The 17178-nt window shown below is 49.1% G+C and overlaps 2 protein-coding genes and 1 long non-coding RNA gene across 6 annotated transcripts; 2 read left to right on the plus strand and 1 right to left on the minus strand.

Annotated features, from left to right (window-relative positions):
• The first annotated feature begins 28 nt into the window (after positions 1-28).
• On the plus strand, positions 29-7529 carry LOC120313263 (F-box only protein 6-like). Of its 4 annotated transcripts, none has more exons than XM_039354998.1 (6): positions 29-496; positions 1020-1278; positions 2239-2365; positions 4232-4327; positions 6193-6328; positions 7161-7529. In XM_039354998.1, exons 1-6 carry the CDS (start codon positions 167-169, stop codon positions 7305-7307), a joined length of 1095 nt encoding a protein of 364 aa, XP_039210932.1. In that variant the 5' UTR covers positions 29-166; the 3' UTR covers positions 7308-7529. The 4 variants fall into 4 exon arrangements, with proteins under 4 accessions (XP_039210932.1, XP_039210933.1, XP_039210935.1 ...); XM_039354999.1 differs by having other exon boundaries at positions 4232-4316; positions 7161-7226; XM_039355000.1 differs by having other exon boundaries at positions 313-500.
• A 491-nt stretch (positions 7530-8020) lies between these two features.
• Positions 8021-15526, minus strand: MAD2L2 (mitotic arrest deficient 2 like 2). Its single transcript, XM_039355004.1, has 9 exons — positions 15479-15526; positions 15254-15305; positions 14622-14740; positions 13665-13736; positions 12743-12843; positions 11268-11362; positions 10986-11059; positions 9583-9675; positions 8021-8471 (listed from the first exon to the last, which is right to left on the minus strand). The coding sequence occupies exons 2-9, from the start codon at positions 15291-15293 to the stop codon at positions 8430-8432; spliced, it is 636 nt and encodes a 211-aa protein (XP_039210938.1). The 5' UTR covers positions 15294-15305; positions 15479-15526; the 3' UTR covers positions 8021-8429.
• LOC120313267 lies at positions 8845-12733 on the plus strand. The gene is made up of 3 exons (XR_005558100.1): positions 8845-9084; positions 11250-11378; positions 12574-12733. It is a non-coding gene; the product is annotated as an uncharacterized LOC120313267 (long non-coding RNA).
• Positions 15527-17178: the final 1652 nt, after the last annotated feature.

Genomic DNA, 17178 nt, shown 5'->3' on the forward strand with positions numbered 1-17178 from the left:
TGCACACGCTCAGAAGCGCTCTTTCAGCGGCGCCCTTGGTTTAGCCGGCCGGATTCCCGGATGCCGCGGCTCTTCCCGGGGATCTGAAAGAGAAGTGCGGCGGAGACCCCCGGCTCCCAAGCACGGGGCGGGGGGGGGAGAAGGGAATCCCGCTCATTTGCATGCGATGACGCATACCCCGCCAGGCCACGCCCTCCACGCAGCAGGGAGATCTTCTTCAGACGCCCCCCCCCCCGGTCCTCTCCCCTCTTCTTCCCACCTGGAGACCCCGCAGAAGGTGAGCAGCCTCCCCGGACTCCACCTGCCGCCCCTGCCGGCCACTTGCGGGCTCCGAAGGGCGGAGAGAAGCGATGCAAGGGAAAAACCTGGGCAGCGAACTCGGAAGTCTGGGAAGCGGCGCGCTCCTCTTCCCTTTCGTAGCTCTGCCAGCCCTCCGGCCACGTTTCACTTTCGGTTTCGCCTGGGCGCTGTCCGCGGAGCATCAGCTGCGCTTCTGGCAAGTGCGGAGCCGGCGGCGGGTGGGGCGGGCGCTCCTCCCGGGGTGGGGGGCGGCCTGGAGGGAGGGGGAGGCTTCCGGGCGTGGGGGCGAGGAAGGCGGCCCGAGCGGGTGCCGGGGGGGGGGGGTCCACGGCCCCGGCTATACGGCTCCGGCTCTTCCAGATGTCGCTGCCTTCAGAAGAGACTAGAGCCAGTCACTTGTCTGAAATGGCGTAGGCTCTCCTGCTTGAGCAGGGGGCTGGACTAGAAGACCTCCCGGCTCCCTCCCAGTTCTGTTCTGTTCCTTGACTTGTTCCTGCCTGGAGCTGGAGACTCCATCGAGGACTGTTGGAGCCCGTGCAGGGCTGCCCCGTTTCCCCCCCCCCCTTTGATTAATCGTCAGCTCAGGTAGACTACCCCCTGCCAGGGAGGTTCTACCTCTGCGGCCCAGCTCCAAGACCTAGCCTTCCTCTCCCCTCTCTCTCTTCTTTCTTCTCTCTCTCTTTTTTTTTTCCTCTCTTTTTTTTTTCCTCTCTTCACAGGCGGCGAGCATGGAGACCCTGCCCGAGGACGCCCTGCTTGCGGTGCTGGTTCTCGTGCCCGCCCGGGACCTGGTGCTTTGCTGCCGGCTGGTCTGCTCCCTCTGGCGTGGGCTGGTAGACTTGCCTTCGCTCTGGAGGCTCAAGTGCCAACGGGAGGGCTACCGGCCAGAGCCACTGGACAGCCACGTCCCGGACTGGCGGGATTTCTACTTCCTGTGCAGCCTGAAGAAGAACCTGATCAAGAACCCCTGGGCTGAAGGTGAGGGGGGGGAGTCAAAGGGGCTGGGCTGCCTCTCTTTTGAGGGGGTGGGGTGTGTCAGGTTTCAGATCACTCAAAGTTTGTTTTCCCTGCCTCTCCTGACCAGCCTGCTCTGATCCTGGATAAAGCGAATCAGGGCGGGGATGGAAGACCACCAGGCGATCCAAACAGAGTTGCCAACATGGCTGAGCAATTTTTTTAAAAAAAAAAATCCTGAAATAACACAATGCCACCAGTTCCATAATTCTGCCTCCAAAAATTAGCCTGTTTTAAGGCAGGGGTCTTCAAACTTGACCCTTTTATGACTCGTGGACTTCAACTCCCAGAATTCCTCAGCCAGCCTCCATTTTGTTTGTTAGATTTAAGACCGGGGTCTTCAAACTTGGCCCTTTTATGACTCGTGGACTTCAATTCCCAGAATTCCTCAGCCAGCCTCCATTTTGCTTGTTAGATTTAAGACAGGGGTCTTCAAACTTGGCCCTTTTATGACTCGTGGACTTCAACTCCCAGAATTCCTCAGCCAGCCTCCATTTTGTTTGTTAGATTTAAGACGGGTCTTCAAACTTGGCCGTTTTAGGACTTGTGGACTTCAACTCCCAGAATTCCTCAGCCAGCCTCCATTTGTTTGTTAGATTTAAGACAGGGATCTTCAAACTTGGCCCTTTTAGGACTTGTGGACTTCAACTCCATGCGTGCCTGGCTGAGGAATTCTGGGAGTTGAAGTCCACAAGTCATAACAGGGCCAAGTTTGAAGACCCCTGTCTTAAATCTAACAAACAAAATGGAGGCGTGCTGAGGAATTCTGGGAGTTGAAGTCCACAAGTCATGACAGGGCCAAGTTTGAAGACCCCCTGTTTTAAGGCATATCCTCCTGGTTGTCTCTTATTCCTTACCTTGAAATGTTTCCAAAGCACTGAAACACACAACTTCTTTGTGTGTGTTTGTCTCTCTCCTCCACAGAAGGCTTTGAACACTGGCAAAAAGAGTTGAACGGAGGCAGTGGCTGGAAAATCGAGCAGCTTCCGGGAGATCACGGGAGAAATTTCCCTCTTCCCCATGTTCAGAAGTACTTCGTGACGTCTTACGGGTCAGCAGCGTGACAACGGCCAGCTGCGGGATTCCTTGGGGTTTTCTCACATCTGGATCTGACTGTCAAAGGACGGGCTCCTTCCAGGATGGGAATTTCCAGCCGAGTTTGTCCCACAGGCCGCTTGGAAGCTTCAAATCCCCCAGGATATAAAGTTTTATTTTTATTTAGTTTATGTACGGGCTGCCCATCTTAGCACAAGGCAGCTTCTACTATTAACAAAATAGAATTATATAGATGAATATCTATATGTTAGATTAATATATTATGTAGATTAATATCTTTCCCCCCCCCCCCGGCTCATCTTACTCACTCCCTCGCCATCTTTTAGCTACTGTATTTCGCATTTTTATACAGCGAGTCCTCCTCTTACAACAGTTCGCTTAGTGACTGTTGGAAATTGCAACAGCACTGAAAAATGTGACTTGTGACCGGTTTTCACACTTACGACCGTTGCAGCATCCCCAGGGTCATGTGATCCAAGTTGGTACGCTTGGCCACGGATTCACAATTACAACGGTCACAGCGTCCCGGGGATCATGACCTTCCGACAAGCAAAGTCAGTGGGGGAGGCCGGTTTCGCTTAACTGAACGACTGCGGCGATTCGCTTAACGACTGTGGCAAGAACAGTTGTGAAACGGGGCAAAACTCACTGAACAGCCATCTCGCTTAGCGACATAAATTCTGGGCTCAGTCGTACTTTTGTACAGGTAGTCCTCGACTTAATGACCACCAGTGAGCCCAGAATTTATGTCGCCCCATTTTACCACTATTCTTGCCACAGTCGTTAAATGAATCACTGCGGTCGTTCAGTTAGTAACACGGTTGTTAAGCGAATCTGGCTTTCCCCAGTGACTTTGCTTGTCGGAAGGTCGCAAAAGGGGATCGTGTGATCCCCGGGACGCTGCGACCGTCGTAATTGTGAACCCTTTGCCAAGAATCTGAACTTGGATCACGTGATCATGGGGATGCTGCAACGGTTGTAAGTTCAGTGTTGTAACTTCAAACAGTCACTAAATGAACTGTTGTAAATTGAGGACTAGCTACATAAAAATACAAAATACAATAGTTAAAAGATGGGGAGGGAGGGAGGAGGAGGAGCAGGGGTGGAGGTGGGATCCGATATTAATCTATCAAGCACCACCCTTATTTCAGCCATCGCTGTTCAAAACAGTGCAGACTTTCCCAGGAGGGGCTATACCAGTGCTTTTGAGGAGGGGTCCCTACCCTGCTCAAAAGCACTTGAAAAGTCCCAAAGATGCTTTTTTTCATGAGCCCAATGGACTTCCTTGTTTTTTTCTTTGAAGATGTTTCGCTTCTCATCCAGGAAGCTTCTTCAGCTCTGACTGGATGGTGAGGAATGGAAAGATTTATACTCCTTGCAAACAGCTGGTCATTTGCCTTCTTTTAGACGGTCGTTGAGGCCACCTGGAGGTTTACCTGTGTCCTCAGGGACACCTAAATAGTGCAAATAGGTGTGGAACTTCTTTGGACCTCTGAAAAGAAGAAGGCTCCACACCCATTTGCACCATACAGGTGACCTTAAGGACACAGATAAACCTCCAGGTGGCCTCAACGACTCTCCAAAAGAAGGCAAATGACCAGCTCTCTGCAAGGAGTAAATCCTTCCATTCCCCACCAATCCAGTCAGAGCTGAAGAAGCTTCTTGGAGGAGAAGGGAAATGTCTTCAAAGAAAAACAGGAAAGTCCAGTTGCCTTTTGAAAAAAGCACCTTTGGGACAACCAGGACCTGGATGACCGAGAATCTCCATAGACATTTACTTGAAAAACCATTTAACAATGATTCGTGGTTTGCGTTCCGCATGGAGGCCCGGAACAACCTGTGGTTTTCTCTTCCCGGCCAGATCATGCATGAAGAGGCAGCTGATCACCTTACGGGATGAAGGCTACTGGGACCAGTTGATGGATGACGCCCGGCCTGATATTGTGGTGAGCGACTGGTGAGTGGCAGGCAGGCGAGGCGGACGGACGCACGAGCACAAAATCGAGTTCGGCAGCGCTAAGAACGGCTCCCTCAGAGCAGGAGGCAGAATACGGCAACCGTTCCGCTCTCCTTGCTTTCGCACAAAAGGAATATAGCTACTCCTAACGGTTCATTTAGTGACCGTTCAAACTTACAACGGCACTGAAATCAGTGACCATTTTTCACACGTCCATTGCAGCATCCCCAACGGTCACATGATCAAAATTTGCCCGCTTGACAACTGGCTCATATTTATGACAGTCGCAGCGTCCCCAGTTCATGGGATCCCCTTTTGCTGCCTTCTGACCAGGCAAAATCAAGGGGGCAGCTGGATCCATTTAACAACCGGGTTACTAACAACTGCGGGGATTTGCTTAACGACGGTGGCAAGAGGGGTCATAAAATGGGGCAAAGCTCACATATTTATTTATTTATAAAATATTCCATCTTGCCATGGGTAACTCTGGATGGCTTGTGGTTATATCTAAGCTGAAACATAAAAAATTAAAATTAGACCTTAAAACCGAGGATACGTGGGGGGAGGTGGGAACTTTATTATTATTATTATTGATTATGGCACAGTCAGCCAGATGTTCAGACTGGATTTGACATTTTTGTCTATCTGTCAAGTCCTTACCAAGGACCTGGGATAGGCAGATAGGGATGTATGATGGTATTACAGATATCGTTGCTGAATGGACGATGTTTATTGTTGTTGTTATTATTTTATTCATTAAACATGAACCTCAGTCAACTGAACATTCACATTGGCTGGCGCTGATGGTTGACACAAGTTGCTGTCAGCATCCTAGGTGTCAACCAGGTATCTCCTTAAAATGTAAGATGTTCCGAGTAGCGCAGTTTTTTGTAACATTGCTGGAGTTATTGCAGGAAGCTGCAGTTTCTTGATGTATTTTGCAAAGTTTTTGGACATCGTTCCCAGTGCCCCGATGACAGTGGGTATCACTGTTACACGTTTCATCCACAATCGCTCAGCTTCGATGGCCAGGTTGTGATATTTTGTCATTTTTTTTCCCCAATTCTTTTTCTTTGACTCTGGCATCTCCTGGTACAATGGTATCAATCAGCTGTACGCTTTGGTTCTCTACAACTAGAATATCTGGCGTGTTGTGTTCCAAATGACGATCTGTCTGTATTCGAAAGTCCCACAAGATCTTCACCCTCTCATTCTCAACAACTTTTTCCACCCTATGTTCCCACGACTTTTCGGATACAGGGAAGTCGTACTTTTTACACAATGCCCAGTGGATTAATTTTTTATTATTATTATTATTGATCATCGTACAGTCAGCCAGATGTTCAGACTGGATTTGGCATTTTGTCTACCTATCGAGTCCTTACCCAGGACCTGGGATAGGCAGATGTGGATGTTTGATGGTATTACAGATATCGTCGCAGGATGGAAGCAGTTCCTAGTAAGGCCGCCTTTTGCAATTGACTAATAGCGAATTTGTCAATGCCAATGGTGTTCAAGTGGTGCTCCAGTTGTTTTGGGATTGCACTCAAGGCGCCTATGACTATTGGTACTACCCTTGCTTGCTTTTGCCACAGTCTTTCTATTTCTATTTGTAGGTCTTTGTATTTTGTTATCTTCTTCAGTTCTTTGTTTATTCTGCTGCCACGTCCACTATCCGGACTTTTTTGTCTTTCTTATCATCATCATCATCATTATTATTTATTTATTTATTTACCACCTCCATTGCGCTGATCCCCCATTGGGGCCCTTACGAAGAGATAGGGCCACAATACAGGACCACCTGTGTCCTTAACTGATCTCTTTTAAGAGCTGACATTCTCTCCTTTGGCCCCATCTGTCCCCAGGTACGCTGCGCGTTTCGACTGCGGCTGTCAGTACCAAATCTGCGTGAGACTCCTGTCCAAAGACTATATTGTTCTCCAGGAGTTTCTGCCGGAAAAGGTGGAGATCGAACAGTGGAGTGATGCAGAATGGCGCAAGGTGGGTTCCCACCCCCAAGATTCAGCTGGTGGCTTCAGTTGAGGGGCCAAAGGGTTCTTTATTTGCCAATAAAGGAGAATATTTGTAGCTCAGGGTTGAAATGAGGGGTCCTTGGTGCTCTCTGAGTTGGGCTGTTTTCTTGCAGACGTTTCATGACCCAACTAGATGACATCATCAGTACTAAAAGGAAGAGGAATATACAGAGAGGAGATGGGGGGTGGAGGAGAAAGATGGGAAGAAAAGGACTGTGGGGTCCTTGGTGCTCTCTGAGCTGGGTTGTTTTCTTGCAGACGTTTCTTGACCCAACCAGGTAACATCATCAGGGCTAGAAGGAGTAGCGTTTGTGGAGAGGAGGAGGAGGACTGTGGGGTCCTTGGTGCTCTCTGAGCTTGAGGGGGTTTTTTTGTGCAAACATTTCATTACCCAACTAAGCAACACCATTAGTGCTAGGAGGAGGGAGGTTTGCTGTCTGTTTATTATCCCTTCTAGCTCTGATGATGATATCCCCTTGTGGGGTCATGAAACGTCTGCGAGAAAAAAACCCAGCTCAGAGAGCACCAAGGACCCCCCCCGTTTTTTATTTTATTTATTGTTAAACTTACACGCGGCCCATCTCACAAACATAATGATTTTACTTAGCAAGTATTAGTGTCTTGCGGATAAGGCTGCTTGCCGTGTGTAACACGCACAATGTGGTGCTTTTAGAACCCACCACCAGGGTTAGAGCTGGCAGTTTGTAAAAATCCTCTCTGTAATTCTAGAATCGAATCTGGTGAGGAAATTGGACAAAATGCCACTTTTCACCTGCTCTTCGCCTCTTTCTCCTGCTCAGGTGTCGTACACGTTTCACAACTATCCTCCTGGGGTCCGTCACGTCTTATTTAGTCACGGAGGCCAAGACACGCAATTCTGGGATGGCTGGTACGGTGTGCGAGTGACCAACAGCAGCCTCACTCTGGGTCCCCAAGTGGCAGGTTGATGGACAAGGGCTGCGACGGTTTGAATGGACTACAACTCCCATTGTGCCCAGTAAGTGGCTCTGAGGGAAGGTCAGTCTAACCCAGGGGTGGGGAATCTGGGCTCTTTTATGACTGGTGGACTTCAACTCCCAGAATTCCTGAGCCAGCATGGGGGAACTATGGCCCCCTCATGACTCGTGGACTTCAACTCCCAGAATTCCTGAGCCAGCCATGCTGAGGGGAAGGGAGAGGTTTCCAAGCTGAGCCATGTTGGCTCAGGAATTCTGGGAGTTGAAGTCCACGAGTCATCAAAGGGCCAAGTTTGAAGATCCCTGCTTGTGGACTTCAACTCCCAGAATTCCTGAGGCACGCTGAGGGAAAAGGGAGAGGTTTCCAAGCAGAGCCAGGCTGGCTCAGGAATTCTGGGAGTTGAAGTCCACAAGTCATAAAAGGGCCAAGGTTGCCTACCCCTGGTCTAACCCTTGACATGGAAGGGAAGGACTTGAATTCCAGTTCACCCCAAAATCCACCTGGGTATTTTTCTCCGGTTGAAAAAAATAAATCTGTAGGTATTTATGGATTAACAGATATTTCTCCTTGCTTCTCCTGCAACACTGCAACGTCTGGAAAATTGTACAATTGTGGTATTTAATAAAAAATGGTTTAAGTCGAATCTGTGTCCCTTTTCTGGGTTTAACACTGAGGGCTGAAGTAAGGTGGCGGACGCAGCTGGTGCTCCCAGATACAACTCTTTTAAGTTTATTTACAGTGAATTTAGTCATCGTATTGTTCTACATTAGCACCTTGGAACACAGTAATAAACATTCACATAAATAAGACAGATGAGTGTAGTTGTACAAGTGTTTTCACAGCAAACAGACAGGACCACTTTCTAGGCACAGTTTTTGCAATGCCCCGTCCTCCCTCAGGTCTAGCAACTTGAAAAGGACCCGACTCTGAAGCGGCTGAAGAAGGGAGACTAGCCTGGTGGGATTTAAGAGCACTTTTAAGAGCAGCCAGGAAGGGACTTGGACACGTGGGCTGACAGTCCGAGCATCGAGCGAGCGGTCGCAGGAGACGGGTGCAGTCCGGGAATGTGTCACCTGGGTTGCAGCTTCCAAAATGGTTGAGGGGGGCTGGGTTCAAGTGCTTTTCTGGGCTCGCTCCTCTACGTACAGCTGCATCTGAAAGAGGGTTCAAACCAGAAATCTTGCATTTATTAGGAGCCCAAAAATAAAGAGAAGAGAAATAAAAATAATAGAAATAGGAATAAACAGAATAGAACAGAACTTAGAATAGAAAATAGAATAGAATAGAATAGAATAGAATAGAATAGAATAGAATAGAATAGAATAGAATAGAATAGAACCCCCTGCTCAAACAGGTAAACCTATACCATTTCAGACATGTCCAGTCTCCTCTTAAAAATCTCCAGTGATGCCCACAATTTCTGGAGGCAAGCTGTTCCACTGATTAATTGTCCTCACTGTCAGGAAGTTTCTCCTTAGTTCCAGGTTGCTTCTCTCCTTGATTATTTTCCATCCATTGTTTCTTGTCTTGCCCTCTGGTGCTTTGGAAAATAAATTGACCCCCTCCTCTTTGTGGTAACCTCTCAAATACTGGAATACTGTTATCATGTCACCCCTATTTCTTCTTTTCTTTAAACTAGCCAAACGCAAGTCCTGCACAAAGGTGCCTTTGCCGAGAGGCAGGATTTGGGCCACCGAGGACACACTGAACGGTGCTCTTCCTTTGCAGCTGTGCAAACCACACCAAGCACTAAGGAGGGGATAGAAGGTCAGTGCGCAGAGGAGCTGCCACTTCCTGGTCTGGGATCAAATGGGTTGTGTGAATCCCAAAAATGTGGGAAGAGCCAGCAATTTGATTTATTAAACACTGCTCTGTTGTGCAAATGCAACAAAGTAGGGCTGTTGGGGGGACTTAATTTTGCAGGAAGAGGTGGGGCACACTTGTCAAATAACACACACACACACACACACACACACATACACACACACACCTTTCCAACAGCAACAGAGCCGAGGGCCCATAGCTTCCAAGACGGGTAGAATATAAATTAAATAAATAAATGCAGGTAAAATCAATGCACCCTCTGGTGGCCAAAGGAAGGACTGCAGGCCCGTCGATCTGGACTCCGCCCTAGGATCAGGGTCATATGACCTCAGAGAGCCAATCAGGAGCCCCTCTTGGGTATAAAAGGATTTGCTTGGTTGGGGCCAATCTTCAGCTGGTCCTTCTCCAAGCTGGCTGGGCCCAGAAGGTGGATCTGCTCACCTTCAAGAGGTCCGAAGTCATGGTCTTCAGGGGGATCAGCCGTGGGTCGTGCATGTGGACATCCTGCTCATCGGCCAGAATCCAGGGGAAGTCCTGCAGGACAGAAAACCTCTTCATGCAAACTAGAGACAGCTGCCCCTGTGTTCATAATTTGAATTTAGGAGTTGTTTGCGTGCACAGCTCTAGCGCCCTCTGCTGGCACTGCTGACTAAACTTTATAGGACTTGCAGCTCAGCTACATTGGCAGATCTATATGCTTGATAGTAACCCCTGAGTAAGCAGAGCCAAGCTTAGGAAAGCATCTACCTTCCTAACGCTGACTAGCCTTATTTGTGAGTTACTTTCAAAGTATGTCCCAAAGGTGTGGTTTTTTTTTTTTTAGAGACAACTGGACTTTCTTGTTTTTGCTTTGAAGGTGTTTCGCTTCTCATCCCGGAAGCTTCCTCAGCTCTGACCGGATGGTGGGGAACGGAAGGATTGATACTCCTTGCAGGCAGCTGGTCATTTGCATTCTTTTAGAGAGTCGTTGAGGCCACCTAGAGGTTCGTCTGTGTCCTCAGGATCACCTGTGTGGTGCAAATGGATGTGGAGTCTTCTTCCTTTCAGCAGTTCCAAGAAGGCCCCACACCCATTTGCACCACTCAGGTGACCCTGAGGACACAGGTAAACCTCCAGGTGGCCTCAATGACTCGCTAAAAGGATGCAAATGACCAGCTGTCTGCAAGGAGTATAAATCTTTCCATTCCCCACCATCCGGTCAGAGCTGAAGAAGCTTCTGGGATGAGAAGCGAAACGTCTTCAAAGAAAAACAAGGAAGTCCACTTGCCTCGTGAAAAAAAAAACGCCTTTGTCCTGGATGTCTGAGAATCTCCGTAGATACTTCCAACGTGTGCACAGAGTGGTGCCTAAGAATGCATTATGTAAACAATGGGAAGGAAGACCAAATAATGGTCATTTAATTCTTAAACCTGGTTGGTGACCTGTAGTAAACTCGCAAAATCAGACACCAGGGTCAGGACTGGAAGGTCAAACTTTTGATTAACCCAAACACAAAAACAAATGCCGGGACAAGATTTGGGGTGGAATTTAGGTAGATCACCTTTCTTGTCATTTTTTTACTGTGGGCACAACAGCATACATTAAAAATAAAATGTAGTTGCTTTCTCTCAAAGTGTACACATAACACACCTTTAAACATGCTATATACAATATATGTGTAGACCTACACCCTTACATGTCATGCTTCAAAATGGGGCTAGTAGAAACGGAAGCCGGGATAAGATTTGAGATGGAATTTCATGCTTAAAAATGGCGTTGGTTGTTGTTTTTAAAGCCTGTTGGGGTGACCGATGTGGAGACAGTGAAACACAACTGCTCCCTTTGGGTCTTGTGTGATTCCTTACCTTGATCACTTGGATCTTCTCCATGTTGCGTGTGGCAGCTTCACGGGTGTGCACAAGGATGGTGAAAGTACAGCCTGCAACCAACAAGGCAGAGAGAGAGAGAGAGAGAGAGAGAGAGAGAGAGAGAGAGAGAGAGAGAGAGAGACTGTGATTAAATACAAGTAGTCCTCGACTTACACCAATTCGTTTAGAGACCGTTCCAAGTTACGACAAGACTGAAAATTGTGACTTAGGACCGTTTTTTCCCACTTATGACTGTTGCAGCTCTGCCGACTGTCCTACCTGGAGGGTTGTTGTTCAGCACAGCATCGCAGACACTGATCTTCAGAATAAAAGCCCGCAGAAGCTGCTCCACGTGGTTGAGCAGAGAATCGGAGCTGGAGAAGGGAAAAAGTAGATGAAATTATATGTGTGTGTGTGTGTGTGTGTGTGTGTGTGAGTGAGTGAGAGAGAGAGAGAGAGAGAGAGAGAGAGAGAGAGAGAGAGAGAGAGAGAGAGAGAGAGAGAGAGAGAGACTAGCTGATGAGGGCTAATGAGCCTGAAATAGCTATACTAGTCTCCCACTAACTCTTTGCCAGCCACATATTTTGAATATATATACATACATATATACGTGTGTGTGTGTGTGTGTGTGTGTGTGTGTGTGTGTGTGTTCAAAATTTGTGGCTGGCAAAGAGTTAGTGGGAGACTAGTATAACCCAACAGATAAGATATATATGTTTGTATATATATGTGTGTGTTATTAATAACAATATTAAAAACAAAAGAGTGATTCCTGGGTGTATTCATATCAAACAGCTAAAAAGCATGAGCACCAGGAAATTTACAAAACTATAAAAGTTTTAATTCGGTAAAACACCAAGCTTTCGTTGGCGACTGCCAACATCGTCAGGGTACATTCTTCCCCATCAACTAGAATGTACCCTGACAATGTTGGCAGCCACCAACGAAAGCTTGGTGTTTTATCGAATTAAAACTTTTATAGTTTTGTAAATTTCCTGGTGCTCATGCTTTTTAGCTATTTGATATGCGTGTGTGTATATGTATATATGTATATGTATGTATGTATATGTATGTGTATGTGTATATGTATATGGCTGGATTTATAGCTGAGAGAGTCCTCAGTGGTCTGTAAGGATTTATTTGCAAGATTTAAGACAAGGCCCCCAAACTGACTTTGAAAATCCACTTGAGATACTGGTTTACTACCTTCCTCAATATTTAACTCGGATTAAATATTGTTTTATAATTATATTATCCCCTTATCCAGCTCCATATTTCTCAGTTTTAATGCTATGAATGCTAATAATCAGGGGCCATGGAGTGATTAAACCCGTGTTTCTCAACCTTGGCAAGCTTGAAAATGCGTGGAGTTCAACTCCCAGAATTCCCCAGCTGGAACTCTCAGAATTCCCTGAGCGTTGGCTAATGAATTCTGGGAGTTGAAGTCCATGCATCTGATGCAGTACCAGCCTGGTCAATCGGATCCCAAAGCAGCCTCTAATCTGTATGTTAAGGGGATGTTTTTCCATGGGTTTCATTCATTATAGTTGCAAATCAATACTTCTTATTTTGCTCCTACATTCAGCAGTCTTGAATATTTGCTCTCCTCGCATTCTGGAGGATAAGCCAGAAATGGTGGCTGAGTTTCTGTGAAGGAAAGACTGGTAAACCAAGCTCTCCTGCCTTCCAGAATTTGGTGGGTGTGACGAGGTCCAGAAGGCCAGCATTCGGGGTTTAGGAATGAGGACCCTCACCTGATGGCCAGCAATGGTGGCTGCATGATCTCAAAGACGAATCTTTCTACTGGATGGTGTTCCTTATCAAGGATGACCACGACTACTTTCTCCACGTCGTTCTGAAAAAGGTTGCGAAACAAGCAGGATAAGAGAAATATTATCTCTCTGAAGAAGAACTCTGTGAAATCCAGAAGCCTGCACACAGGTAGGCCGTATTGAGCTGGTTCCCTTGGTTTGAGTATTCACACAAGCAGGTTTGCTATGAAATACCAGGAAATTGATACATCAAAAACATTTTGGAAGCAGGAGAACACAGCTTCCGAGACCTGCAAGTGGGCATCGCACACCTCCATACGAGGAAAAATTATGCATCATAAAGATCACTTGGAGGTGAGAGATACTTCCAATATAATCTACTGGATCCCCTCCATGGATTGCCCCTGTGACTATGTAGCACAGACGGGGAGGAAGCCAATCACCAGACTGCAAGAACACAAGGAGGAGACCCGAACTCAGTGGTAGCCTCACGCTACAATGAAAAAGTACATACATTCAATTTCGCAGCTACTAAGATTGTTGGACGGGCAGGTACAAAAACAGCCAGGGAATTTATTGAAGCCTGGGAAACGGGCCCTTTGCCCATCAACGGGAGTGCTGAATTTACCACCAGCCTATCAAATATTTAGGAGGCGATCTGCCAGCCATCAACACCCCAATCAACATCTACAAAACCACATACACAACAGGCACCATATAAATACCACACACACACACACACACACACACACACAGCCCAAAGCATGCACACACACATACACACACACACACACACACATACACACGTGTTCCCTGAGGATGGGCTCCAGCACGAATCCAAAAGCTCGGAAGACTCTGGTACCGGCGGCTGACCCAGATGCAGCCCCAAACATTTAAGACTCACCTTCTCTAACAAAGGTTTGACGCAGTGGAGGGTATCCTGAATATACTGATTGAGTTCGGGATGGCAGGACATCTGTGGAGGCAAGGCATTTAGTTCAGGTACCACTAGAAATCCGTTTGAGTTAACCCTCTGTGTTTCTCTTTCAAACAAACCTAGTTTTAGTTAATAGGGGGGATGCTGGCTGGGCAATTTATCTTGATTTCAGCCCAAGCAGACACTTAAAAGTCCTTAACAGGTTCACTGGAAAGCCCTGAATTTTCAGTTTTAGATCAATTATTTTCCCCCTTCTACTAAACCGCAACTCTAAATAGTTGGATACTCAATTAATTGCACAGTGAGATTTAATCCAACATAAAAGTCTCTGCTAAGTTTTGTGGGGGGAAAATATATCGGGCCTTTAACTGCACTCTATGCCTTTTATTTTCACGTCCTTTTTCAATATTTTTGTTTTAAATATGCATGGTGAGGCTAAGTAATTTTGGCTAGCAGTGGCTATTTTTTTTCAATTTTTAACTGCCTTCTTTTAATATGTACTACACTCTATTTTCACACAATATGAGCCATTTATCTCATCCCAACCCACTTATTTTGATTCCTATTTAAGAAAGCACATTTGGAATATTTTGTTGTTAAATAAGACCCTGGACCGATCTTTTAAGTGACTGAAACTGCAAACATGAATGAAAGATAACTGCAGCTTCTCTGAACGTTTTTAGAGTTGATTGGCAATGCTCCAGTGGAAAATTTTGTAAAGAGGCATAAAAGTTAACAAATAAATGTGGCGTGGAAAGGAGAACTAGGTGTTTAACCACCTCTAAAAGACGTTTTAATTTGCAAATATTCTACATCTTGCATACAAGAGCATTTTTTAAAAAAAATCTTCTAATGTCAGGTCAAAACTAGGATAGACCCCTATTTTTTTTTTATACATCCAGTCTGTACTGTATTACCTCTTACCTGAACAGGTACATTATATTTTTTCCTCTTCTGGAAAATTCCAGTGGGGTAAACTTCTCGGACGTAAAGGATAAGGTGAATGGCTACTTCTAAAAATTCAGAAAGGACATCAGCGACCACTAGAAAAAAGAAGAAAAGAATGAAAATAAAAACGAGTTTTTTTTTAAAGGGGGGAGGAATTGGAAAGATCAGCTTAAACTGTATTTAAATTTGGTACTTGAGCCGCTTCATTTATTATTTGTTATAATTATTATTAATTATAATTATTTAAATTATAATGCCCCCCACTTTATGCAGAAAGGACTCCACAAGGGTTGAACTGATTATAAGCAGAAATCATTGATTAGTTTGGCAGATTGGTCCACTGAATAAATAGGCAGGTGAATTTTAACTGTATTAAAAATCACAACATCCTAGCAATAAAAGCAGCGTTTCTCAAAGCTTGGCCACCGGAAGAGGGGTGGACTGCAACTCCCAGACTTCCCTGGGGCCAGCTGGGGAATTCTGGGAGTTGAAGTCCACACCTCTTCCCGCGGCCAACCTTGAGAAACGTGGAGCCGATGGGACCTTTCAGGGCTTTGAATGCAGCCCGATAGCAATTCCGGGAAGAGCCCGCGATCTCCTCGTGGTACCTTGTCCGAAGTTGAGGTCCTGGCGCGTTAGCGTGGTCATCCTCCCGGAGGGCTTGCCAAGAGAAAGACGAAGCCTGGTCAGCAGGAGCCGCGGGGGCTGCAGCCCCTTCCCCCGGGAGGGACGGGCGGAGGCAAAACCGCGGGGCTCCGGGGGCTGCCCTGGCCCCACCGGGCGCCCTCCGTCCCGCGCCTGCCTCGGAGCCCCGAGCCGGGCTCCGGCCTTACCTTCCCGGCGGCGGAGGCCGCTCCGATCTGATGGCGGCGGAAGGCGGAGCGGCTGTTGGACGCGCCCAGCCCGGCTCGCTCGCCCGCCCGCCCGCCCGCGGTCTTAGCGCCCGGGCTCCGCGGAGACCCCTTCCTTCCCCTGGCTGGGGATGATGGGCGCGGGAATGCAAGCCACAGGGGTCGGGAGGGGGGCTGCCCTTCCTTCCCCTGGCTGGGGCTGATGGGCCCGGAAATGCAAGCCACAGGGGTCGGGAGGGGGGCTGCCCTTCCTTCCCCTGGCTGGGGCTGATGGGCCCGGGAATGCAAGCCACAGGGGTCGGGAGGGGGGCTGCCCTTCCTTCCCCTGGCTGGGGCTGATGGGCGCGGGAATGCAAGTCACGGGTCGGGAAAGGGGGGCTGCCTTTCCTTCCCCTGGCTGGGGCTGATGGGCCCGGGAATGCAAGCCACAGGGGTCGGGAAAGGGGGCTGCCCTTCCTTCCGTGGGCTGGGGATGATGGGCGCGGGAATGCAAGCTACAGGGGTCGGGAGGGGGGCTGCCTTTCCTTCCCCTGGCTGGGGCTGAGGGGCGCGAGAATGCAAGCCACAGGGGTCGGGAGGGGGGCTGCCCTTCCTTCCCCTGGCTGGGGATGATGGGCGCGGGAATGCAAGCCACAGGCGTCGGGAGGGGGGCTGCCTTTCCTTCCCCTGGCTGGGGATGATGGGCCCGGGAATGCAAGTCACAGGGGTCGGGAAAGGGGACTGCCCTTCCTTCCGCGGGCTGGGGATGATGGGCGCGCGAATGCAAGCCACGGGTCGGGAGGGGGGCTGCCCTTCCTTCCCCGGGCTGGGGATGATGGGCGCGGGAATGCAAGCCACAGGGGTCGGGAAAGGGGGGCTGCCTTTCCTTCCCCTGGCTGGGGATGATGGGCCCGGGAATGCAAGCCACAGGGGTCGGGAAAGGGGGGCTTCCTTCCCCGGGCTGGGGCTGATGGGTGCGGTGATGCAAGCCACAGAGGTCGGGAGGGGGGGCTGCCCTTCCTTCCGCGGGCTGGGGATGATGGGCGCGGGAATGCAAGCTACAGGGGTCGGGAGGGGGGCTGCCTTTCCTTCCCCTGGCTGGGGATGATGGGCCCGGGAATGCAAGTCACAGGGGTCGGGAAAGGGGACTGCCCTTCCTTCCGCGGGCTGGGGATGATGGGCGCGCGAATGCAAGCCACGGGTCGGGAGGGGGGCTGCCCTTCCTTCCCCGGGCTGGGGATGATGGGCGCGGGAATGCAAGCCACAGGGGTCGGGAGGGGGGCTGCCTTTCCTTCCCCTGGCTGGGGCTGATGGGCCGGGAATGCAAGTCACAGGGGTCGGGAAAGGGGGCTGCCCTTCCTTCCGCGGACTGGGGATGATGGGCGCGGGAATGCAAGCTACAGGGGTCGGGAGGGGGGCTGCCTTTCCTTCCCCTGGCTGGGACTGATGGGTGCGGGAATGCAAGCTACAGGGGTCGGGAAAGGGGGCTGCCCTTCCTTCCGTGGGCTGGGGATGATGGGCGCGGGAATGCAAGCTACAGGGGTCGGGAGGGGGGCTGCCTTTCCTTCCCCTGGCTGGGGCTGAGGGGCGCGAGAATGCAAGCCACAGGGGTCGGGAGGGGGGCTGCCCTTCCTTCCCCTGGCTGGGGATGATGGGCGCGGGAATGCAAGCCACAGGCGTCGGGAGGGGGGTGCAGGAGGACA

Source organism: Crotalus tigris, unplaced genomic scaffold, assembly GCF_016545835.1.
Source record: "Crotalus tigris isolate CLP2741 ecotype Arizona unplaced genomic scaffold, ASM1654583v1 scf7180000018590.145928, whole genome shotgun sequence".
In the NCBI taxonomy this organism is placed as follows: domain Eukaryota; kingdom Metazoa; phylum Chordata; class Lepidosauria; order Squamata; family Viperidae; genus Crotalus; species Crotalus tigris.